The sequence below is a fragment of the Spermophilus citellus genome (genome assembly GCF_964194105.1).
Source record: "Spermophilus citellus genome assembly, chromosome: 14".
NCBI lineage: Eukaryota > Metazoa > Chordata > Mammalia > Rodentia > Sciuridae > Spermophilus > Spermophilus citellus.
The window spans coordinates 71,880,130-71,907,347 of record NC_138194.1 but is presented as its reverse complement, the minus strand read 5'-3'; the positions used below and the strand labels follow the sequence as shown (position 1 = coordinate 71,907,347).

Sequence of the window (27,218 nt, the reverse complement as noted above, 5' to 3'; positions counted from 1 at the left end):
GAAATATTAAATACATTCCCCTAAAGAAAGAATACATAAAGAATTCTCTTCAAGGATAAGTCTTATCTTCAACATCGTACTGCATATTCTAGATAGGTCAATACTATAAGGAAAATAAATGAATGCTGTACAGGTTATAAAACAAAAAGTATCATAAATATGTAAATTAAAATTCCTAAAAAATTATTAAAAATTATGGTGACTAATACATAAATTTATCAGGTTCCAGAGCACACAGTCAATATAAAAGTTAATTATATTTCTTAGACAAAAGCAAAGAACAAATAGGAAACTAATTTCAAAAGCAATATCATTTACAAGACTACCCAAAATCATGCAATACTTAAGAACACACCTAATACAAAACCGTAAAAGTTCATCTCAGACAGCAAAACACTGCTATGTTAGTGTCCTAAGACGGCTATAACAAAGAGTCAAAACTGGGTAGCTCGAAAGGACATCAATTTATTGTTTTATAGTTCTGGAGGTTAGAAGTCCAAAATCAACATGTTAGCAAGGCCATTTTCTCTCTGGAAACTCTGAGAATCTTTCCTTATCTTTTCTAGTTTCTGGTGTTTCCAGCTATCACTGATGTTCCTTCACTTGTAGATGCATAACTCCAGTTGCATGACCATCTTCTCCCTCTGAGTACTCAGATTATCTTTGCTCTGTGCACATCTGCCTCTGTGTCCTGATTTAACCTCATTTCTAACTTGGTTTACCTCTGCAAAAAACCCAATGTACACATAAGTCTATACACTGAGGCACTAGAAAATAAGTCTTTGACAAATCATTTTTTTTACCTTTCAATAATTTTATTCTAATTTGTTATGTATGAAAACAGAATACTAAATTCATATTATGCATACAGAACATAAATTTTAATATCTCTGGTTGTACACAAAGTAGAGTCACACCATTCATGTCTTCATACATGTGCTTAGTGTAATGATGTCCATTCATTCTACCATCTTTCCTACTCCCATGCCCCCTTCATTCCCCTCCTTCCTCTTTGCTCTACCTAGAGTTAGTATAATCCACCATGCTCCTACCCTCCCAATCCCATTATGAATCAACATTCTTATATCAGAGAAGACATTCAGCATTTTGTTTTGGGGATTGGCTAACTTAACTTACCATTATATACTCCAACACCATCCATTTACCTGCCTAATTGCCATGTTTTATTCTCTTTTAATGCTGAATAGTATTCCATAGAAGATGCCATCAGAAGCCTACAAACCAAGAAAAGCCCAAGACCAGATGGATACACAGGTGAGTTCTACAAGACCTTTAATGAAGAACTAATACCAATACTCCTCAAATTATTTCATGAAATAGAAAAAGAGGGAGCACTTTCAAACTTACTCTATGAGGCCAGTAAGACCCTGATTCCAAAACCAGGCAAAGACACATCAAAGAAAGAAAACTTCAGACCAATATCTCTAATGAACATAAACAAAAATTCTCAATAAAATTCTGGCAAATCTAATACAAAAACATACCAAAAAGATAGTGCACCACAATCAAGCGGGGTTCATCCCAGGGAAACAAGCTTGGTTCAACATACGGAAATCTATAAATGCAATTCATTCCATCAATAGACTTAAAGATAAGAATCATATGGTCATCTCAATAGATGCAGAAAAGCATTAAACAAAATACAGCTTGTATTTTGTTGAAACTTCATGTTCAAAATACTAAAAAAACTAGGGATAACAGTAACATATTTCAACATCTTAAAATCTACTTATGCTAAGCCGCAAGCCAACATTATTCTAAGTGGAGAAAAACTGAAGCATTCCCTCTAAAAACCAGAACAAGACAGGGATGCCCTCTTTCACAACTTCTATTTAACATAGTTCTTGAAACACTGGCCAGAGCAATTAGACAGATGAAAGAAATTAAAGGGATACAGATATGAAATTAACACAAATTATCACTATTTGCCGAGGATATGATTCTAATACCTAGAAGACCCAAAATATTACACCAGAAAACTTCTAGAACTAATAAATGAATTCAGCAAAGTAGCAGGATATAAAATCAACACCCTAAAATCAAAGGGTATATCAGTGACAAATCTTCTGAAAGGGAAATAAGGAAAACTACCCCATTTACAATAGATTGTTCTTGGATAGGCAGAAATAATATTGTTAAAATGACCACACTACCAAAAGCACTATACAGATTTAATGCAATTCCAATAAAAATCCCAATGGCGTTCCTCATAGAAACAGAAAAAGAAGTCATTAAATTCATCTGGAAAAATAAGAGACCCAGATAGCTGAAGCAATCCTTAGCAAGAAGAGTAAAGCAGGGCATCATTACACCAGACTTTAAACTATAATAAAGAGCAATAGTAACAAAAACAGCATGGTATTAGCACCAAAAGAGACTTGTAGACCAATGGTACAGAATAGAGGACACAGAAATAAACCCATATAACTAGTTATATTAGACAAAAACACCTAAAACATACATTGGAGAAAAAATAGCCTTTTCAACAAATGATGCTGGAAAGAATGGAAACCCATGTGCAACAAAATGAATTAAATCCTTCTCTCTCATCATGCACAAAATTCAACTCAAAGTGGATCAAAGACCTAGGAATAAAACCAGTGACACTATACCTAATAGAAGAAAAAGTAGGCCCAAATCTCCATCATGTCAGATTAGGCCCTGACTTCCTTAATAAGATTCCTATAGTACAAGAAATAAAATCAAGAATCAATAAATGTGATGGATTCAAAATAAAAAGCTTCTCATCTTGACATATCTTTTTTAAAAGACACAATTCAGCATGAACAGCTGCTAACATATTAAAGAAAATTTAAATTAATGGAGAGACTTTTCTGCAAAATTGGAAGCCATATGTATTGGAATAATATTGTCAGCATGCTAAGAGAAAATAAACTGATATCAGGATTTTATAAATAGCTAACTGCTGTAAGGAATGAAGAAGAAATAAGGATATATATTCAGAAAACAAACCCTGCTTGTAATTCTTCACTGAAAGAACTTTTTAAAATTGTAATTCAAAAATAAAGAAATTAAGGGCAGGGAATATAACTCAGTTGTAAAGCATGTGCTTAATATGCATGAGTCGCTGGGTTCAATTTTCAGCACCCCAAAATAAATATTATTGGTTTATTCTCATGCTAGTAACACACTGTGTCAACATAGTAACAAAGGAATGAGGAAGGGAGGAAGGGTGGTAAGGAAGGAAAAGAAGGACAGAGGAGGGGGAAGAATAAATTTATCCCCAAAGAAAGGAATAAAGTACAAAAAATTGGTAATAATTTAGATAAATCTCAACAAACTCTGAATGAATAAAATGACAATAATTATAATAAAGACAAACATGGAGGAGATATAAAATTCTGGTAGTAATACAGATATAAATTAGATTATAAAATTTTTACATAGTTTAGGAAAGAAAGGTAGACATGTTAATTAATATTACTTTGTTAGGTAAATGTGTCAAAAATTCAAAAGCAACCACTAAAAAGAGGAAGCAATTAAAAATAAAAAAATAGGATGCCCAAAGTAGTTATATATTCCTACATATGCTAGAAAAAAAATCTATATGATTGTGTCTGTGTAGGCATAGAGTACCTAAAATATATAGAAATTGGTGACTGATTCATTCACAGAAAGAGAAATAGATGTTTGAAAAAAGAAGTGGGAGACTTTTCCCTAGATGGATTTTTAAATTTATACTGTTATGAATGCATTAAAAAATTAGCAGCAAATATTTACAAACATTTCATGTGTAGATGAAATGAATATATTTTGGGGACATATCCTCTTAATTAAATTGAGTAAACTGTGTTTCACATTTCTGAGAGATTGTCACTATGATTGTGGTTCCTCAATTTCTCTTTTCAATTATTTCTACTTTAAAAAAAAATAACTCTAATAAAACCAAAGTTCACCACATGGGAGGGGAGGGGAGGGGGGATAGTAGGGGATAGGAAAGGTAGCAGAATACAACAATTACTAATAGGGCATTATGTAAAATTGTGGATGTGTAACCGACGTGATTCTGCAATCTGCATTTGGGGTAAAATTGGGGGTTCATAACCCACTTCAATCTAATGTATGAAATATGATATGTCAAGAGCTTTGTAATGTTGTGAACAACCAATTAAAAAAAAAAAAACCAAAGTTCAGGATTTTAGATGTTCCTCTGGGTCCTGGTCCTGCTGGAACCCCTCCCAGACCTAGGCCAAGGACATGGGCAGATTCATGACAAAATACATGAAATTAGTTTGTAGATTATCCAAGTATCAATACCAGAAGAAATGAGAGATAAACACGTGTTCTAGACTTCCCCATTTTGCACTCATTTTTCTGTCCAAACCTATCCTCCCATTCCAAAGAGACTTAAGGATTTTGGCTAGATGAAGCACAACAGTCTGCTACAGACTTTTACTAGCTTCCCTTTGTGGTTTCTGGCAAGTGACTTTTCTCAGATTTTTTCAATTTTTTTTTTACAAAGAATGAATTCCCAGCTTAAAAAAAATCCCAGCTCCTCAAACAATTTTGTAAAGATTAATCTTTATAATAAATTTTATTTCATATCTCTAATAGTGCTACAGCACTAAGCACATTAGCTTCCTGACTGAACCTAAATTACATAATATTTAAGTCCTTAATCCACCTAGATTTTGTTTTCTTATATATGATGTAAGACACAGACCCAATTTCATCTATTTTCTTTTCTTTATGGATAACAATTTTTTTCCAGCTCACTCATTAAATCATCTATTTTTCTCCTGTTGATTTGACACATTACCTCAGATCCATATATAAATGAGTCTGCTTCAGGGCTCTTTATCTTATTCCATTATTGGTTTATTTTCATGCCAGTAGCACACTGTGTCAAATATAGTAAATTCTAACATCTGATAAGGAATTTTCTTCTCCCTGTTCTCCTGCTTTCTGGTTATTTTTGTCCCTTTAGTTTTCCATGTATTTAGAATCAGTTCATCATTTATCATAAAGATATCCAATAGGATTCAAACTGTATTGAATGTATAGCTAAAATAGGGGAAACTGACAATCTATAATACTGAATCTTCCTATTAGTGGTTGTGGCATTTATTCATTTGTTTAGGTGTTCCTTAATGTTACTTAATAAAATGCTATCACTTTTTCTATAGTAGTGTTATACAATTTTTATTAGATATTTTCCCTAGATATTTATTATTTCCTAGTACTATTGTAGATTGTCTTTTTAAAATATTTTGTTTCCAGTGTAGAGAAATGCAATAGACTTTTATATATTAATATTACATCCAGACATCTTAGTAAATGATAATTTGTCTATAGATTCTTTGGGGAGTTATAGGTAAACAATTTTATCATCTGAAAATAGTAATAGCTTTATTTCTTCCTTTGAATCCTTAATGTTTCTAGATTATATTTGTCTAATACTGAGATCTCCTCTACAATCATTCTCTTGCTCATGTTTTTTTAAAGGAATAATTTTATCATTGGCCAATTAAGATGTGATTTCCTATACGTTTTTAATAGATACTCTATAAGGTTAAGGAAGTTCATTTCTAATTTGTAATTTGATAGGAGATATAATTGTAAACTTATGTTGAATTTTATGGAACTTTTGCAATTTAAGCATTGAAACAAACAAGTTTTTCATATTCATAGATTTTTTATAAAACTGTTGCATTTGATTTGCTACTCTTTTATATGGCTTTTTTTTTAAATCTCTTTGATCATCTATATTGAGGAATAAAATAGGTCTATAAATTTCCTTTCTTGGAATGGCTTTGCAATCTTCTGGTATGAAAGCCATGTTGTCTATGTAAAGAGCTTGGAAATATTTCTATTTTATGTATATTCAGCAAGAGTTTTATTACCTTAGGAAAACTTGTTATTCAAATCACCTGTAAAAATTGCCTGGGTCTAGTTTTACCTCCTTTTTTAATATAGTGAAAATATCTCTGCATATGGTAATTCTCAACCATCTATTCCTGAGTCAACTTTCACAAAAATTATTTTCTAGGAACTTGTCCATATTACCTATGCTTTCAAAATTACTGAAATATATTTGTAGATAGAGTTCCATTACCTGAACTGAAGGACTTATTTTTATGTAGTATATCTGAAGATAACTCCTCTTTTAAATTCATATTACATATTTGTACCTAATGTCTTCTTAACATTTCAGGATTTTCAAAATTTTACCTACTCAGTCATGTTCTATTTTATTAGTTTCTATTTCATTCTCTGGTTTCCATTTCTTAGAAATGCATATAAATATAAGTGTGCAGTATGAACCCTATGTGTGTCATCTTTCACACAGGACAATATTTTAAGATTCATTTTTGTTGTGATATTATCAGTAGTTCATTTCTTTTTTTAATAAATTATTTTTTATACCTTTATTTATTTTATGTGTTGCTGAAGATTGAACACAGAGCCTTGCACATGCTAGGTGAGAACTCTACCACTGAGCCACAGTTCATTAATTTCTATTGCTGAGTAATATGACTAACCACAATTTATTTTTATTTCTTTACATAGAAATATATACAAATATTTTATAATTGCTGAGAATTTAGGTTGCTTGGCTATTGTAAATAAAAATAACATGAACATTTGTATGCAAGAGTTAGATGAACATGTGCTTTCATTCTTTGGCAAATAGCTAGAAATGGAATGGCTGACCTATACGATATATGTATGTTTACTGTTTTAATAAGTTGCCAAAAGTGTTTCCAAAGAGACTCTGACAAACTACATTCCGACCAGAGTCTTAGTTGCTACCCATGTCTGCAATGCTTGATATGGACGGTCGTATTCATTTTAGTCATTCTAATATGTGTGCAATAAGTATCTCATTTACATTTTCCTAAAGACTAATTCTGGTTTTTTTTTTATGTGCTTATTTTCCATCCCTCTATCTTTTTCAGTGTTCCTTCAATTCTTATGTTCATTTTTATTGTTATTTTTTTAGTCATAAGTTTTGACAGTTCTCTATGCATTTTGATATAAATTCTTTCTCATATATATGATTTGCAAATATTTCTCCCAGTCTGTGGCTTACATTTTGTTATGTTAACAATATCGTTCAAAGAATAAAGATTTTTCACTTTCAAGAAATCCAATTTACTAATTTCTTATCTGGCAGATGATAGCTGAGGTCTACTATTGAAGAAATCTGCCTACTCAAGTTGTTAAAGTATCATCCCAGGAGTTTTATAGCTTTATTGTCTACAATTAAGTCAATAAATCATTTATCTACATATATGTGGCTCTATATCTATATTCTCTAATCTGTTGTATTGATGCATTTATTTATTTTTAACATGTTGTGCTTAATCATTGCAGTTTTATAAGTTTGAAATTAAGTAGTGTGAGGATTCCAACTTTGATCTTTCTTCAGAGTTATTTTAAACAATTCTAGGTACTCTGGATTTTCAAATAAGTTTTAGAATGAGTTTGGCAATATACACTAAAAGCCTTCAGCGATTTTTAAATCAGGGGGTATAAATTAATACTACTGACACTTCTGACTCAAGAACAGTGTGTTTCTCCCTTTATTTCAGTCTTTTAAAACATCTGTTAATAGTGTTTTGTAGTTTTCAGTTTTAAACCTTTATATGATTTGCCAAATTTTACCCCCTAAAGATTTCATATTTTTTATTTTATTTGAAAAGGCATTGTAGTTTTCAGTTCTCAATTTTTCATCGCCAGTGCACAGAAATTAAGTGATATTGTATCTTGACCTGGCATCCAGTAACTGCTATAAATTCATTTTTCAGTTATAATAATTTTTGCATAGATCTCATTGTATTTTCGATGAAGATCCCACATATACAAATAAAGACAATTTTACTTGTTTGTTTTCAAGCTGAAGGTACTTTATTTCTTACATGTTTTTTTTCTTTTTAAGAAGTTAAGATTACCTTGATTTTTGAATTTTAGGCAAACATTACATTTCTGTCATACATACAATTTAGTCACTGTTTTATGTACCATGAATTTAATTTCCTTTTTTCTTTTGCTAATCTTTTAAATTTTAATATGCTAATTTTTTGAAAAATTTCATGAGTTCTAATGACTTGTAAATTTCTTCTAATAGGAGTTAGTAACAGGTTTTAATGTTTAATTGATAAAAAAAAAGTTGGGAAGTATTCTCAACCTTGCAATTTTCTGCAAGAGTTTGCATAGAATTAGAATTTTATGAACCTTAAATGTTTGGTAAACATAACCAGTCAAGTCATATGGGCCTAGACTTTTCTTTGTGGAAAGGTCTCAGGTACAAATTCAATTTCTTTAATAGATACAGGGGTATTTAAGTTATATCTTTCTTTTTTAATGAATTTCAAGCTTCTGTACTACAAGTAAATTTTCTATTTCATCTAAGTTGTCAAATGTAGTACCATAAACTTTTAAATAATTTTTCCTTGCAGTCCCTTTAATACTTGTAGATTCTGTATTAATATTAGCATTTTTCTGATATTGGTAATTTTTCTCTCCCCCCCCCCCGTTCTCTCTTATTCTGACTATAAAATTTTTTTAATCAATGTTATTGCTCTCTTCCTTTCCTTCCATAAGATCCATATTGATCTTCTCATAGTGCCAATCAATAGCTTTATTCAAATGTTTCTTTTTTTATTGTTGTTATTCCACTGAATTCTTTTCTTTTATTATTCCCTTTCTTTTACTTAATTTGGGCCCAAGTTACTATACTTTTCTTGTTTGTTAGAAAAAAATTATTAATTTGAGACATTTTTAGTGCTACAAATTTCCCCATGTGTTCTGCTTTTGTTGCTTCCCATTTATTTTGATAAGATATGTTTTCAGTTCAAAATAATTTTAATTTCCATTTGACTTTTTCTTTGATATCTGGTTATTTAGACGTGTAATTTTTTTGTTGAATCCTCAAAGATGTTCTAGAAATTTTCTGTTACTGACTTCTAATCTAATTCTATTATGGTTAGGATACATACTTTGAATATTTTTAAATTTATTGAGACTGGTTTGGGCCAAAATAAGGTCTTAGTAAATGTATGTATGAACATGAAAAGAATGTGTATTCTGCTGTTGTTCTAGGGAGCAATAAGTGTCATCAGATTGTTGTTCTAGGGAGTAATAAGTGACAATCAGGTTAAGTTGGTCAGTAATGTTATCCAAGGCTTCTATAGTATTACTGATTTTTCTATTGGTTCTGTGAACTGAAGTATCAAAATATCTGAATGTAATTGAGATGTGTCTAATTGTTCTCTAGTTTTATCACTGTATTTCTAAAATTGAGGTATAACTCACATAAGTTTAATTTAATTGCACAATTCAGGAATTTTCAGTAAACTTAAACAGTTGTATAAATCTCACCAGAATCCAATTTTTAAACATTTCCATCACTCCAAATAAATTCCTCATAGCCCTTTTCAGTCACTCCCCCTGCCCACCCCAGTCAGACAACTACTAATTTAATCTCTGACTCTATAGATTTGTTATTTCTCTATATGTTGTATAAATGTAAACATACAACATTTAGATTGTGCATCTGGCATATTTCATGAAGTATAGAATTTTTAAGCTCCAACATTATATCACATACAAGTACTTTCTTCCTTGTTATGTATAATAATCTGTTGTATGTCTATACCACATTTTATTTATCTATGCACCAGGTGATGAATATTTAGATTATTCCCACTTTTTGATCATTATAAATGCTGCTACAAATATTCATGTCCAAGTTTTTAAGTGAATATTTATTTTCATTTCTCTTGAGTATATTTCTAGAAGTGAATTGTTGGGTTATGCGGTAAAATTTACTTTTAATTTTTTTTTAACAAACTACCAAACTACCTTGCAAAGTGGCTATAGCATTTCACATTTCAATAAGCAAATATATGAAGGTGTCAATCTCTCCACATTTTTGCCCATATTTGTCACTGTCTTTATCACATTTATTCTAGAGTGCATGTGAAGCAATATATCATTGTGATAATTATTTGCATTTCACTAACAACTTTTGTTACTGACCACATTTTCATGTCTGTATTTGATATTGGTATATTTTCTTCTTTAAAAATGGCTATCAAATTTTTGCCCACTTTTAATTGCATTATTTATCACTTGTTTTTCAGTTCTAAGGGTCCATTAAATATTCTGAATGTCAGTCTTTTGTCACACAATTTTCAAATATTTTCTTTTAGACTGATGCTTGTATATTTGGATTCTCACTAGTGCCTTGGAAACTCAAATGACAATCTCTGTCTTTTAATTGGGATATTCTGACTATTTAATCTGGTCATTGACTTGGTTAGTTTATATCAACTTGCTATTTATCCCATCTGTTTTGGGCTCGCTTTTACTATTTTTCTGTCTTAAGGTTGTTTTTTTTTTAAGTTCCATTTATCTTTTCTATTGTCTAATAAATTATAATATTTTGTTTTGTTGTTTTAGAGTTTATACATCTTTAACTGATTTCAACTCCTTTCAAATGACATCATATTACACATGCTATAATTTAAAAACAATATAATCCCACACTTTCATTTTTCTCAACCTTTCATTATTATTGTCATATACTTTACTTTTATATAAGTTGCAAATGTTATACTACATTGCCATTAGTTTGGGTTTTTTGTTGTTGTTGTTTTTTATGTTTTTGGTGTTTTTTGTTTGTTTGTTTGTTTGTTTGTTTTGTTTTTAGGACTGGGCATTGAACCCAAAGGTGCTTAACCACTGAGCCAGTCCCCAGTCCTTTGATATTTTAGAGACAAGGTCTAGCTGAGTTGCTAATTGCCTGGCTAATCTGCTGAGGCTGGCTTTGAAGGAGCAATTCTCCTGTCTCAGCCTCAGGAATTGCTGGTATTACAGGTGTGTCCCACTCCACCTGGCCTACATTGCCATTAGTTTTGATTAAACAATTGGTTTATACAAATCTTACATATTTATCAATGCAGTTACCATTTCTGTTTACTCATTCCTGTGCACAACTATGTATTCTATATTTCCATCTGGTCTCAATATTCTATCTGAAGGACTTGTTTTAACACTTGTTATAGTACCTCTTTCCTGGATGAGTTCATTGAGGACTCCTAAGTCTGAAACAAAGTCTTTATTTAGACTGTGCTTTGAAATGGTATAGAATACTAGATTGATTTTATCTTCTTCTTTGAGTTCTTGCACTAAAATGAAAAAAAAATTGCAATCATCCTTAATTTTGATCCTCAGTTATGTACTGAGTTGTTTTGTTTTTTTCACTCTGAATCCTTATAAAATTTTCTTTTTACCATTTCTTTTAAGGCATTTAATTCTGATGTGCCTTCTCTGGTCCTATTAAGGTTTCTTATGCTTGGAATTCACTGAGCTTCCTAGCTATATGGGTTTATGTTTTTCATCAAATTTGAAATTTTTCAATCATCTTTTTATCTCCTCCCTTATTTCTCACAGAGAATTAAATTATCTTTACATTTGGCAGCATCAAGTTTTCCATAGCTCATAGATGTTCTATAATTTTTTATATTCTCTTTTTAAATTTACACGTCATTTTGAATTGTTTTTATTGCTGTATCTTCAAGTTCATTAATTTTTTTGTTTTTAAACTGTTTATTGTTATTAATCCTAATAAGTATATTTTATTTCAAACATCATAGTTCTCATTTCTAGATGTTTGATTTGGGTCCGTTTACATTTTCCACATGTCTAATTAACATTTTAAAAATTGGAATACATTTCTAGGAACTACTTAGTATCCTTATCTACTACCTGTAATATCTATGCCACTTCTTCTTTAGTTCTGATGACTCCCCCATCTTTAAAAAAACAACAACCAGATGCTGGTCATTGTGAACCTCACATTGTGAATGTTGTGGATGCTTTTGTATTTCTGTAAATTTTTTTTTTAGCTTTCATCTGCATGTAGGTGTTTTACCTAGAAATATACTGATCCTTTTAATTTATTGTTTTAATTCTTTGTAAAAATTATTCTATTAATTCTAGAGCTGATTATTCCCTACTAGTGAAGGCAGAAACTTGAATGTACTCAACAGGCACTCTTCATAGGCACTATTACTTCTAATTCTTTTGGGTGTTTCTTTCCCTAGCATTAGGTAAATCCCTCACATTTATGTGCCAATCAATACTCAGCTGACTTATTGAGGTGGTTCCTCTGAAGATTTCTGGTGTTCTTTCTTTACAGTGCTCTCTTCTCCAATACTCTGTTTTGTGAATTGTAGGTCCATCTATTTAGCTTATGAAGTACACGGGATTCATTAGAGTTCTCTCCCTGTGTACTGTCACCAAGAATGTGTATACCACATTTTAGTAGTAATGTCTATACCTATTAAAGTGGCAGGTTAGGACAATTTTAGGATTTAACTTATTTCTTTCCCCTTTCTTAGCAATTACTATCCTTAATTGTTTGATGTTCAGGGTTTTTCAAAGAGATATTTCAAGTATTATGTACATTTTTGCTATTGTTAACACAAGATAGATCCACCTTACTGTAAATAATAGGGTTCTTTCATAGATTTGAAACTTTAGTATTCCACTCCTACAGCTTCTTATAATTACTTCCTAATCTTTTGAAGAAGATCATCTTTTTAAAATATAGAAGTTAAAATTAAATATTTTAATGTTTACCGTAACAAACATATTTAAAATTATCAAAACCAAGGAAAGTCCACTGATTAGTTAAAAATTTTATAATCAATATATAATATACTGGCATATGCTCTATAAATGTGTAAAAAATTTCATGATACATTATTGTAATAACACTAAGGTTATTCAGTTTTTCTTGGAATAAAAGGCAAAATTGCTAAAATAATGGAAACTACAGCCACCATGGTAGTTTTAATGGCTTTAATTCAATGTTAACATTTGTAACACCAGTGCCCCAGAAGTAAAAAAAATTATAAATTCTAATCACTTATATAAATTTTTGAAACAGTATATACTAAAATGTACTTAAATGACAAATGATACTATATTAAAGGAGACAAATTAAACACAGTGAAATTAATAACCATATTTCAATAAATGGTCTTTAATATCAAAATAAGAAAAGGGTAAACATGAAGATACTGGAAAATTTCTACAACAGAAAAAGGAAGTTACTGACACACTGGTTAGGAAATTAACACACTGGTTAGGAACACAGTGGCCAAACAAAGAATAAAACAACAAAACCAATTAAACTCTGCATATGGATACATGCATTAAACACTGGACATGCTAAAAATTTACCTGAATTATATGAACATAAGGCTTTACCTGAAAAAAAATGGTAAGGTAATGTCAAAAGTACATTTTAAAACCTTTACATGTATAGGGTTGTTTAAATCTAATTTCTACTTTATAGTACAGACTACATGGATTACCATTCTTATGTTCAAAATATAAAAAAAAATTCTGAACAAAATAAAATGAAAATACGACAGAGATCTGAATCAGAAAAAAATCAAATTATAAATTATGTTATTAGAAAGCTTGACCAAATTCAAAGAATTACAGGCTAAAAGATAGAAATTAGTAAGTCAAGGTACAAAAAAATCAAAAATTAATAATAAACTGCCCTACTCATATTAATGATTATGAGTTCTATGTTATAACTCATGATTATTTATATAATCTGAAATCCAAGAAATAATTGTTAGAAATTTAGCATGAAAAAAAATACTGTTCATTTTGGAATTCCTGATTTCTGTTTAAAAATTGAATTTCCTTTAGGGAAAGACAACTTTCAAAATTTATAGGGGAAAGGGTATTTTAGTCTTTTATCACAAGTTCAGAGGATACAACTTGTTTTTAACTATATATAAAGAACAAAATTTATAAAGGCAGCAAAGTATTAATAAATTGTTTTCATATTGAATGATGAATAAATTGTCATCTGAATACATATTAGAAATTTAAGGAGCTTATAAACTAGTATGTCATAAAAACAACAAAGTAGGTAAAAGATGCCATAATACCTGAAAAATGCAAAGGTTTATCCTGACATATTTAAGTTGTTAGTAAAATGATAATCACAAAAGAATAAAAAATATATATTCACAAGTTATTAAAGAAGCAATTTTTTAATGTTCAATTAAAAGTTTTTAAATTAAACATATGATTTTGATCCTTGTTTAACAAATGGAGAAGAAGTAATTTTGGCATAATTTCACAACAGTGATCTGTTCGAACAGTAACCTACATAGAAGCTGAATTACACAGTATTTTAAAGAAAAGAAAGAACTTTACTCTGGACATACTATTGAAAGTATAATGGGAATAACATAGGCTGTAAGTATAAATGACATTTCTTAAAGACAGAAGTATAAAGTTACAGAAAATAGGACAGAAAAAATATAGTAGATGTGAGCAGTTTTATAACTACTCTACCATTTAACTAGGACATGTTTTTATTAACTAAGGATTAATTAAACAGATTAGATGAAATTAGGATTAAGCAACCTAAATGACAACAAAGCAAAAATCATCAGGTTTGACCAATACTTCCTATCACTCTGCCAAATATCAAACTTAAATTTATATTTAAAATATATTTAATATATTCATCTACATATTTTTAATATCTATTAATATTTTCTTTGAGTATTCTTCTGTTGCTTTCATAAAGAACTTGATTATATACTCATTTCTGTTTCTCTGTCCCTTTAACACTTAAATGTAAAACATTTAAGTTGTGTTAATTCTAAAGTTAATTGTAGTATGTAAAGTGGTGATATATTGGTAAAGATATAACAATCACTTCTTTTTAAAAAAAAGTAAAAATTTCACTTTAGAGGTATTGGCCACTTTCCATAGCACAGATATTCCAATATGATCTTAAAGCTACCAAAATGTTGTCACTGAAAAGAAGAGAACACAAGTTATATAACTGGCTCTGGCTGTAGTATACCAGTGAATAAGAAGTATTAACTATACTGAAACTACACTATAAAGGGATGTAGAGGATACAAACATAGGCAGAAATACAAAAGACTAATGATATTTGAAAGTGTCAAAACCCATTTATATTTAAAAAAACTCCTCATAATGATGAAGAATCTCAATGACCAAAAAGTAATGAGAAATAATAAAGTTATAATAATCTTCCTAAATAAGCAAAAGAGAGTATGAAATCATATAAGGAAAAACAATTTGTACAACCAATACTATGCACATGTAAGCAGTTGATACAACCAAACTGAAATATAAAGAGGTGATCACAAAGTGTGTAGCCAAAAATAGTAGATAAAAATGCCATAGAACTGTATTAATAGTTAATAAATAAAAGTCTATTTAAAAATAGATTGAGCAGGCACAAATGGTGTGACTCGACTTTGTGTACAACCAGAGATGAGAAAAATTATGGTCTGTATGTGTACTATGAGTTGAAATGCATTCTGCTGTCATGTATAACAAATTAGAATAAATAAATAAATAATGGGTTTGATGGCTACAGTGTACATAATTTTAAATCATAACAATAAATTGTTATATAATTAAGTAATTTCCCAACACACTGAACATAATTACAAATCTACAGTATTGTCTATTAAAATAGTATTTTATATGCGGAAACAATGCTTTCTCGAAAAAAAATCTTTAGGATTTCAGTTGTTTGTAGACACCTTCGTATCATGTTAAATGTCATTTTCCTAAAATATTTAGGATGATGACATTTGCAGTCATATTAATTTGCCCACATACTCAAACATGTTAATATAACATGATATAGTTTCAACAGTTCATGTTTTCACTGTCAGTAATTTAGATCATTTTAATTACTTTGATATCAGAAGTCAAAATATTATATTATTTCTCAAAATCATAGATATCAACACTAAATCAATACATAATAAAAGAATAAAAGATGCTCACCTTTTAAAACTATAGCTCTTTCCCTGAAAATACTGGAAATTACCTACTTTGTCATTTATAAAAGAGGGTGCATATGGGTGTTTTCTGTCAAGAATATAATTCCATCATCTTTATACAATTAAAACTTTTGCTCATTATTTAAAATTCACAACTACAAAAATGAGAATAAAATATCAGATGTCAGAACGATTCAAGTTATTGAAGTTATTTTTCTTGCAGAAATTTTAATAATAAAAACTAAAAATATAAACTAGATACATGTGTATGGGTGTAGCAGATATTCTAAATTATATACATAAACTATATATAATCTATATTCAAGTTGTGATGCTGAAAAGTGTTGAAAAGGAATTTTGATGAGAGGTGGTAGTAACTATATATATAAAGATATATATAGTGATACTCCCTAGTTAGAGACTATTACCTTCATATTCTGCTGAAAACCTACAATCTAAAAGCAAGCAGACAAAGAGAACAAAGCTACCCCCAACCCCCTAAATTTTTCCATTGCAGATCGCTGCCTTAACTAACATTTACTGTATTTAATTGTTCTCTAATTCTAATAAACAAGGTAGGTAGTTTTTAATACAGTAAATAAAGGAACCCCTCTACCCCACAAAGCACATTTTTTTTCAGATTGCAGCACATCTAAAAGAGATAATAAATAAGATGTTACTGTACAATTTCTTTCATATCTCTTCTCTCAGATTTATTTTAAGATGGTAAATCTCCTAATCCTTGACACTCAATGTTCTGCAATAAATCTCACCATACTAATTAAAATTATTTGTATTCTCACAAATTTACTACTTTTCTCATCACAATGTAGTGCATTTCTACTATTTGAAGTCCAGTTTAAATGCTCATCACAGCTTCCATTTCTAAATTACTTCAGCATTCCAAACTTTTAACTTTTATATCTCTCCTTCCTACAATATATAAAACTTATAAAAGTCAAAAAACAAGCATGCCATGATCATGCACTGAGGTATATTTATGTTTTATTATCCTCGTACTTTCCCCTCCAACATTTTAAAGGGTATAATGAGCTTTGTGCTTCTTTGAATTAAGGAGTCCATGTTTCAGTTACTTTACTCTCCAAACTCCAAATTTATTAAGCAGATTATATGAGGGGAGAATGAGATTATGTTTGAGAGGAAAGAGGAGAGAATGAGATTATTCTAGAGGGATATAAAGAAGGCAGCACTGTTAAAGTTCAAAATTTTCCCAGCATTAGCAAGGAGACAATGGTCAGAGAATCCTGGAATTAAAATGAATTCCATATTGAGAAACTTTCCAACCAGAGACAAGCAATGGTTAAGATTCAGATTGCAGTACCAGAGCAGCAGCTCATTGATGTGGCTAGACATTCTGGATATTAATACTGAAGCAGTCAGATTTCGCAGAAAGTCCTATTCCTTGACTTGATTTTAAGTAACCGTTCCTCAGGAGCAGTAAATTGAATTATGGCCTTTAACTGTTCTGTGAGAGGAGCACACCTGTGCTGGGAACTCTTGGTACAAGGCAACAGTTGAGACAGCCCAGTTGTTATGATAATACCCTTCTCAAAAGGAGGTTCTGTGTCTACCACAGAGCTATCAGTCTTAACCTAAGTTCAGATACAAGCTGCCAGTAGTAGACAATTATGAGGGCAAGCTAATAATTATAATTGGGCCGCTGGTCTTCGATCTTAGTCCTATGTGCTTTGAAGAAACTTTCTCACAGAAAACACTTTTGATGTTAAAACTTACATAATAAACATGCTGAGCTAGCTCTGGGTCATTATATCGCCATCAGGGTGAAATGTTCCACCTGGTCTCAGCTTTCTCACTATGTGTGTCTGTTGGTCTTTTCTAATCCCCCAATCACCCATCCCTCGGCCAGTTTTCTGAATTAATGGTCATGCAGGTTGCAGTAACCACTGTATACTGGGACTTGTCAGTGAGGATCAATAAGGATTTAAAATTAGTGGACCTTTTTTGATTTTTCCTTTTTATTGGTTTCCAATTCTTTCTATTGAGAAGTGAGAGTAAGTAAAGAAAAGGAATAATGACAGATATTTGTTAACCTGAAGACAAAGATACCTCAGAATCACATTAAATATAATTATTGAAAAAAAAAAGTGCAAAACAAAAATAAAGTGCATTTTACATTCAAGTTTGTAAACAGGAGTATGTCTGCTACCAAAGTATAATATATCAATTACAAAATCAATCACCATAAACATAAAATTTAAATATTAGTTGTTGTAATTGAAACAATGGGGATGTCAAAAGAAATCATGGAAGGAGGAAAAAAACATAAGTTAAAAACAAATAATACTATGCAACATATTAAGGCAAACTTATAAGAACTGCATTAAATGTAGACACATGAATTAACAGTAAGTCTTGTAGGATTAAAAAAAAAAAAAAACCTTTAGGGGCTGCAGGCACAGCTCAGTGGTAAAGTAATTGGTTAGCATCCATGAAGCCCTAGGTTAAATCCTCAACACCATAAAAAGAAAGGAAGGAAGGAGGAAAGGAAACCAACTTTACAACACTTTGAGAAGACCTTTTTTTTTTTTGCAATGGGCTTGGGGGGTGGGGTGGGATAGAGTACTGGGAATTAAACTCAGCAGCATTTCCCACTGAGCTACATTCCCAGTCCTTTTTATATTTTTACATTGAGACAGGATCTTACTAAGTTGCATAGGATCTCTCTCACTTGCTCAGACTGGCTTCAAACTACAAACTCTCCTGCCTCAACCTACCAAGTCACTAGGATTGCAGGCATGCACCACCATGCCTGGCCAGAAGACTTAAATATAAGGACTCGGTGGAAATCAAAAAAATTACAAATGTTATACCATGCAAAAATAATGAAAATAAAAGCAACCATATAAATAGCAACATAAACCAAAGAAGGCCTTAAGGCAAAAAATATTCCTAGATATAGAGAAATATTCTTTAATGATAATTATCAGTCTGCTAGGAAAAATATAACAGTTCTAGATTTATATGCACCTAATAACTTCAAAGTACATACAGCAAAGAGTGATAAAGCTAAAAGAAACTAAAATATTCCAAAATCCAGAGGAAAATTTCAACATACATCTCTCAACAACTGATGAAATAATCAGACAAAAGTTAGCAAAAGTGGAAAATTTGAAGAATGAAATTAATAAAGTTGACTTACTTGACATACAAGAATATGTATGTAAAAATTATGTCAAAATAAATATTATTTAAAGAACATTTACCAAAATTGATCATATTATTATATAAAGAAAAAATAGCTATTCTAAAATTTCTTAATTGTTCAGAGTCCATTCAGAAGTAGAATAATTCTAGGTATCTATCAGAGAATAGAAATTTAATAATGAACTCTGATATATCCCACAAGTTAACAAAAACACCAGATTAAAAATTATCTAAATTTCCTTCTAAAGAAATGCAAAAAGTAAACAAATTAATATTGAAGAAAGTAGAGAGAAACAATGAAAAGACACATTGATAGAAGGAAAAACATACAACTAGAAAGTTAATGAAACAAAAAGTTGAATGCTTAAAAAGACAATAAAATTGATAGATGATTAGTAAGGCAGAATTATGAGGGGGGGAGGAAAAGAAACAACTTATTAATATTATGGAAAACAAGATACAAATAAACATCCAAAAGATATTAAAATCAGAGCGGAAATCAACGAAATTGAAACAAAAAAAAACCATTGAAAAAATTGATAAAACTAAAAGTTGGTTCTTTGAAAGAATAAATAAGATCGACAGACCCTTAGCCATGCTAACGAAGAGAAGAAGAGAGAAAACCCAAATTACTAACGTACGGGATGAAAAAGGCAATATCACAACAGACACTAGAGAAATACAGAAGATAATTAGAAAGTATTTTGAAACTCTATATTCTAATAAAATAGAAGACATTGAAGACATCGATAAATTTCTTAAGTCATATGAGCTGCCCAGATTGAGTCAGGAAGACACACATAATTTAAACAGACCAATAACAAAGGAAGAAATAGAAGAAGCCATGAAAAGACTACCAACCAAGAAAAGCCCTGGACCAGATGGGTATACAGCGGAGTTTTACAAAACCTTCAAAGAAGAATTAATACCAATACTTTTCAAGCTATTTCAAGAAATAGAAAAAGAAGGAGCTCTTCCAAATTCATTCTATGAGGCCAACATCACCCTGATCCCAAAACCAGACAAAGACACTTCAAAGAAAGAAAACTACAGACCAATATCTCTAATGAACATAGATGCAAAAATCCTCAATAAAATCCTGGTGAATAGAATACAAAAGCATATCAAAAAAATTGTGCACCATGATCAAGTAGGATTCATCCCTGGGATGCAAGGTTGGTTCAATATACGGAAATCAATAAATATTAGTCACCACATCAATAGACTTAAAGATAAGAACCATATGATTGTCTCGATAGATGCAGAAAAAGCATTTGACAAAGTACAGCATCCTTTTATGTTCAAAACACTAGAAAAACTGGGGATAACAGGAACTTACCTCAACATTGTAAAAGCTATATATGCTAAGCCTCAGGCTAGCATCATTCTAAATGGAGAAAAACTGAAGGCATTCCCGCTAAAATCTGGAACAAGACAGGGATGCCCTCTCTCACCACTTCTATTTAATTTAGTCCTTGAAATACTAGCCAGAGCAATTAGACAGACAAAAGAAATTAGAGGCATAAAAATAGGAAAAGAAGAACTTAAAATATCACTATTTGCGGACGATATGATCCTATACCTAGAAGACCCAAAAGGGTCTACAAAGAAACTACTAGAACTAATAAATGAATTCAGCAAAGTGGCAGGATATAAAATCAACACACATAAATCAAAGGCATTCCTGTATATCAGCAACAAAACTTCTGAAATGGAAATGAGGAAAACTACCCCATTCACAATATCCTCAAAAAAAATAAAATACTTGGGAATCAACCCAACAAAAGAGGTGAAAGATTTATACAATGAAAACTACAGAACCCTAAAGAGAGAGAGAGAAGAAGATCTTAGATGATGGAAAAATGTACCCTGTTCATGGATAGGCAGAACCAACATCATCAAAATGGCAATATTACCCAAAGTTCTCTACAGGTTCAATGCAATGCCAATCAAAATCCCAACGGCATTTCTTGTAGAAATAGATAAAGCTATCATGAAATTCATATGGAAAAACAAAAGACCCAGAATAGCAAAAGCAATTCTAAGCAGGAAGTGTGAATCAGGCGGTATAATGATACCAGATTTCAAACTATATTACAGAGAAATAGTAACAAAAACAGCATGGTACTGGTACCAAAACAGGCAGGTGGACCAATGGTACAGAATAGAGGGCACAGAGACCAATCCACAAAATTACAACTTTCTTATATTTGATAAAGGCGCTAAAAGCATGCAATGGAGAAAGGATAGCATCTTTAACAAATGGTGCTGGGAAAACTGGAAATCCATATGCAACAAAATGAAGCTGAACCCCTTTCTCTCGCCATGCACAAAAGTTAATTCAAAATGGATCAAGGAGCTAGATATCAAATCAGAGACTCTGCACCTGATAGAAGAAAAAGTTGGCTCCGATCTACATATTGTGGGGTTGGGCTCCAAATTCCTTAATAGGATGCCCTTAGCCCAAGAGTTATATACAAGAATAAACAAGTGGGACTTACTTAAACTAAAAAGTTTTTTCTCAGCAAGAGAAACAATAAGAGAGGTAAACAGGGAACCTACATCCTGGGAACAAATTTTTACTCCTCACACTTCAGATAGAGCCCTAATATCCAGAATATACAAAGAACTCAAAAAATTAAACAATAAGATAACAAACAACCCTATCAACAAATGGGCTAAGGACCTGAACAGACACTTCTCAGAGGAGGACATACAATCAATCAATAAGTATATGAAAAAATGCTCACCATCTCTAGCAGTCAGAGAAATGCAAATCAAAACCACCCTAAGATACCATCTCACTCCAGTAAGACTGGCAGCCACTATGAAGTCAAACAACAACAAGTGCTGGCGAGGATGTGGAGAAAAGGGTACACTTGTACATTGCTGGGGGGACTGAAAATTGGTGCGGCCAATTTGGAAAGCAGTTTGGAGATTCCTAGGAAAGCTGGGAATGGAACCACCATTTGACCCAGCTATCGCCCTTCTCCGTCTATTCCCTGAGGACCTTAAAAGAGCATACTATAGGGATACTAACACATCAATGATCATAGCAGCACAATTCACAATAGCTAGACTTTGGAATCAACCTAGATGCCCTTCAATAGATGAATGGATTAAAAAACTGTGGCATTTATACACAATGGAGTATTACGCAGCACTAAAAAATGACAAAATCATGGTTTTTGCAGGGAAATGGATGGCATTAGAGCAGATAATGCTAAGTGAAGCTAGCCCATCCTTAAAAAACAAACGCCAAATGTCTTCTTTGATATAAAGAGAGCAACTAAGATCAGAAAAGGGAAGAAGAGCATGAGGAAAAGATTAACATTAAACAGAGACGAGTGGGGTGGGAGCTAGGGAGAGAGAAGGGAAAATGTATGGAAATGGAAGGAGACCCTCATTGTTACACAAAATTACATATAAGAGTTTGTGAGGGGAAAGGGGAAAAAAAACAAGGGAGAGAATTAAACAGCAGCAGATGGGGTAGAGAGGGAAAATGAGAGGGAAGGGGAGGGGGGATAGTAGGGGATAGGAAAGGTAGCAGAATACAACAGTCATTAATATGGTATTATGTAAAAATGTGGATGTGTAACCGATGTGATTCTGCAACTTGTATTTGGGGTAAAAAATGGAAGCTCATAACCCACTTGAATCAAATGTATGGAAGATGCTATGTAATCAGCTTTGTAATGTTTTGAACAACCAATTAAAAAAAAGAAACAGTATATGTAGAAAATCGAGGAAAATAGAAATTTATGGTATTTGAGAGCAATTAAACATGTAAGAAATTCCAAAGAAAATGGACTCAAAAACATTTTGAGTAAGTTGTAATAATGAAAGTATTTTTTTAAAAAAAATTTGGGTAGCTATTTTATTAAACTTTCACCAGTAAAACATTTTATTTTAGTTTTTTGATACTGGGGATTGAACTCAGGGGCACTTGGCCACTGAGCCACACCCCAGCCCTATTTGTATTTTATTTAGAGATAGGATCTCACTGAGTTGCTGAGTGCCTTGCTTTTGCTCAGACTGGCTTTGAACTTGTGATCCTCCTGTCTTAGCCTCCTGAGTTGCTGGGATTACAGGTGTGCACCACCGCACCCAGCTAACAAGTAAAAAATTTTAAAAACCAAAGAATTATTTCTTTTTCATGTATTCATTTCATCTATTAGTTAAATAATTTTATGCTAAAATTTTTTGCCAATTGTACCATGAGTCTTAGAGCTTCACTTTTGAATAAAAAGAATTCAGTAATGGTGAAATTATGTGGATATGATGAACTACTCTATTGAAATATTTGATAGTCTTATGAAATTCTTTCATCATGACTTTTCTAAAAGTAGGATAAAATGGGAGTTCATAACCCACTTGAATCAAAGGTATGGAAGATGATATGTCAGAGCTTTGTAATGTTTTGAACAACCAATAAAAACAAAGAACATTATAATTAACAATTTTATGCAAATGAAATGAAAATATTAGGAGAAATTTTCAAATTTCAAGAAAAACACAACTAAGTTTAACAACAGAAGATCCCCATTTTGAATAGTTCTAAATCTGGTAGAGAAATAAAATTCTACTATAAGACCTATACACAAGATAGTACTAGCCCTGAATACTTTAGTGGTTAATACTTCACAACACTTAAAGAAGAATTAACATTGATAAGGTACAAATTCTTCTACAGAAATAAAAAAATGAGAGAATATTTCCAAACATTTTTCGAGTTCAGCATGACATTTATACCAAAGTACTTCAAGAAAAGAAAAGGTATTGAATAGAGAAAAGAAGGAGAATTCACTCTAATCTTATAATAAGGGCCAATGAGGATATTACCAAAAATTGTGGGGGTGGGGGATAAAAGATAATCTTTCTCTTCTGTGTGAATATAGATGTAAAAATTCTATAAAATCAACAAAATAGTTATAAAGATACAAAATGGGCGATGCATCTTGAGTTAGCTAAGTTTACTCCAGGAATTCAAGGTTGTCTTAACATTTGAAAAACAGTGTAATTTACCACACTAATAGAATGAAAAAGAAATGTCATGTGATAATATATATACATGGAAAAAAAGATAATAAAATTCAACATCCACTCAAGATTAAAAACTATTATCAACCTAAGGATAAAATAGACTTTCTTGATTCTCTTGGAGTAACACAAAAATCTTAAAGCAAGCATTACTATAATGGGGAAATATTTAAAAGTGTTACCAGTATATGGAGAACAAAAGATAGATGCTAACCTCTACTTAATAATGTAACTTTTATATAAGATTTTATTACAGAAATTAACCAAAGCTGTAAGAGAAAGAAAAACAAGTTAGGTATATTAATTTCAGGAAAAAGAATTTTCCATTATTTATGAAAAAGATAATGTTGTACATCAAAACTCAAAAGAGTACATTCCTATTCAGAAATACATGTATATGGCATTTCCAATAAACATCCTGGATCAAATGTCTATCTACAAGGTAAGAACAATTTTGGGTCCTACTTCACACCATATTCAAAAAATAAATTCCAGATCAACTGTAGACTTAATGAGAAGAGTAAAACAATACTTTAGAAGAAAATACAGGAGCACATAAACTCTGACCTTGAAAAAGACAAAGATGCTTAAACAGATCACAACAACAACAACAGCACTAACCCTAACTAAAAGAACCCAAAACTAAAGAACATTAATACTAAAAACTTGTGTTGGCAAAAAAAAAAAAAAATCCCATTTAAGAATAAAAAGGCAATTGACAGAGTAGCATAATTTACAATATAGATGTCTAACAAAGAATTCAAGTCTATAGTTTTTAAAAATCACAAAACCAAAGCACTCTTATAAATCACAGTTTAAAAAAAGAAAGAAAACAAAATAAAACGAAAAAACAGAGACATGTCAAGAAAAATGGGCAATAAATTTGACCAAGCACTTCATGAAAGAATATATGTAAATAGTCAGTTAATCTTAGAAAAGGTTTCTAGAGTAATGCAATGATGCACAATGAAAGAATACACTACACCCACTTGAATGGTGATGATGATGATGAAAAGCAATGAAAATACCAAATATAAATAAAAAATTTGGAGAAATTTGAACCTTCAATTGATGCTATAGGAAATATACATTGATATAAATTGGGAAACTGTCTAGCAATGTCTACTGTAATTGAATATAGCATGGTCTATTATCTATCCTACTACTTGGTATATTTGTAGGAAAAAAAGAAAAAAAGAAACACATACTATGAAAAACCATGTATGAGAACATCCATAACGGCAATCTTAGGAATAGCCAAACCTGCAAATAAACTTTCCATCAACTGTAGAATGCATAGATTGCTGTATATTAATAGAAAGGAATACTTTATAGCAACAAAAATAAATTAACTGGGATTATATATAGCAATACTGATGCACTGCATAAACATGCTAGAAGAAAAAAAGCCAGACATGAAAATTACACATTGTGTGTAATTTCATTTCTATAAAATTCATACATGTGTTTTTCATTTATAAGAAGTTTAAAAACAAGGAAAACTATTCTATAAAATTTGAAGCCAGGAGATTGCTGTTACCTTGTCAAGGGGAATGATTACTTGAATTTTCTAAGAGGTAGGCTGGTAATGCTAGTAGTTTTCTATTTCTTGATTTGAGTGCTAGTTTCATAGTGTTACACTATAAAAATTCACTCAGGGGTGTGTGTGTGTGTGTGTGTGTGTGTGTGTGTGTGTGTGTGTATGACTTATACATGGTTTTATATGCATGCTATATATATGAGTAAAAAGTTTACCTTAAAATGTAGTTTGCTTCTAAGGATGGTCACGTAACTCATATTCCAACTAATTCTGCTCCCAGTAATAATTATAAATTGCCTAAAACATTTCAAAAAGCCTCAGTCTTATATAAGACTGAGGAAACAGAAATAAGAATTCAGAGCTGCTGACATTGAGGTGCAAATCCAGGAAGGAAGGACCTACAAGGCTCCCAAATTTTAAAGACCTAAATTAGAACAAAAAGAATCCTCCAAGCCTTGTCTAAATTGTGATCTGCAGAGGGAAAAACAAAAACAAATACAGCAGGAGAATAAGAGCTACAAGATTTCAGCAACATGCTGATGCAGAGTTTGCAGTTAAATTCTCACTATAATATAGGCATTTAGAAAACACATTGAACTATTATTAGAAAGTCCATACCTTAGTAATAAGATCCACAAAATAGACTAACATCTATGCTTTAGAACTACAGAAAGACACACAAACAGATTTTTCCTAATGTGTCTTCCACAGGACTCAGGTGATTTTTAAGTAATTTTTCTATCTGCTGAAATTAAATGGAACATTCTTCACTAACCAGAGCCTCTAAAATATATTTAACACGATATCCAGCCTATAATAAAATAATTTTTTAATGAAAAGGGAAAATAAATATAAGTACATCCTCAGATGACTAAGATGTTAGAATTAGGAAACAAAAATTTAAAAATGAGTATTACAAATACATTAATTTATAGCATTTTATATATGCATAAATACATACACATTTACATATATAAACCCATGCATATTCATATAACTCACATACATATAGGTTTATACAAATATTTGTATCTATATATCTACTTATACACAAAGTAAAAGAAGTGAAATTTCAGGAAGGATATTGAAACTTGAAAAAACAAAATAAATATCTTAAAATTAAAAATGAAGTCTCTTTGGGGCCTAGGGAGTAGCTTAATGGGAAAGTGCATGTTTAGCATGCATGAGGCCTTCCCCATCACCAAAACTTTTTAAAAACAAAAAAAGAGTATTTAATAAGATAATTCATAATTGGATTTCACAAATGCATGGACACAAAAATATCAGTGAACAACTGAGGAATAAGAGGAGGGAGACTAAAAAAATAAGCAAAGGCTCAATAACATACAGAATGATGTCAAGAGGCCTTTGTACATTTAACTGAAGTCCCAGAAAGAGACATGAGAATGAGGTAGAAAATTATAAGACATAATGGCTTAAAAGTCCTCTAACTATCAGACAAAATGAAAAATCGTAATTATAAAATAATGTCTCTTTTATCTTCTACCTCTTAACAGCATCATTTTGGATTTATCATAATGATACAATGGTTTCTTTCCATTCATTTTTTTTCTAAAAACTAGTGGACATAA

The 27,218-nt window shown here is 31.0% G+C and overlaps 1 protein-coding gene across 33 annotated transcripts in view; it reads right to left on the bottom strand.

Moving 5' to 3' along the window:
- RIMS2 (regulating synaptic membrane exocytosis 2) overlaps positions 1 to 27,218 on the bottom strand; it is a gene marked incomplete at both ends in the record, with an annotated part of 602,684 nt that overhangs the window by 223,459 nt on the left and 352,007 nt on the right. The window contains one exon of one of the 33 annotated variants that reach the window (XM_081266168.1): positions 13,240 to 13,266. The exons of the other annotated variants lie outside the window; for them this stretch is intronic. Within the exon in view, the coding sequence (XP_081122294.1) occupies positions 13,240 to 13,266 (27 nt within the window). The remainder of the gene's footprint in view (positions 1 to 13,239; positions 13,267 to 27,218) is intronic. 33 annotated transcript variants of the gene reach the window in all.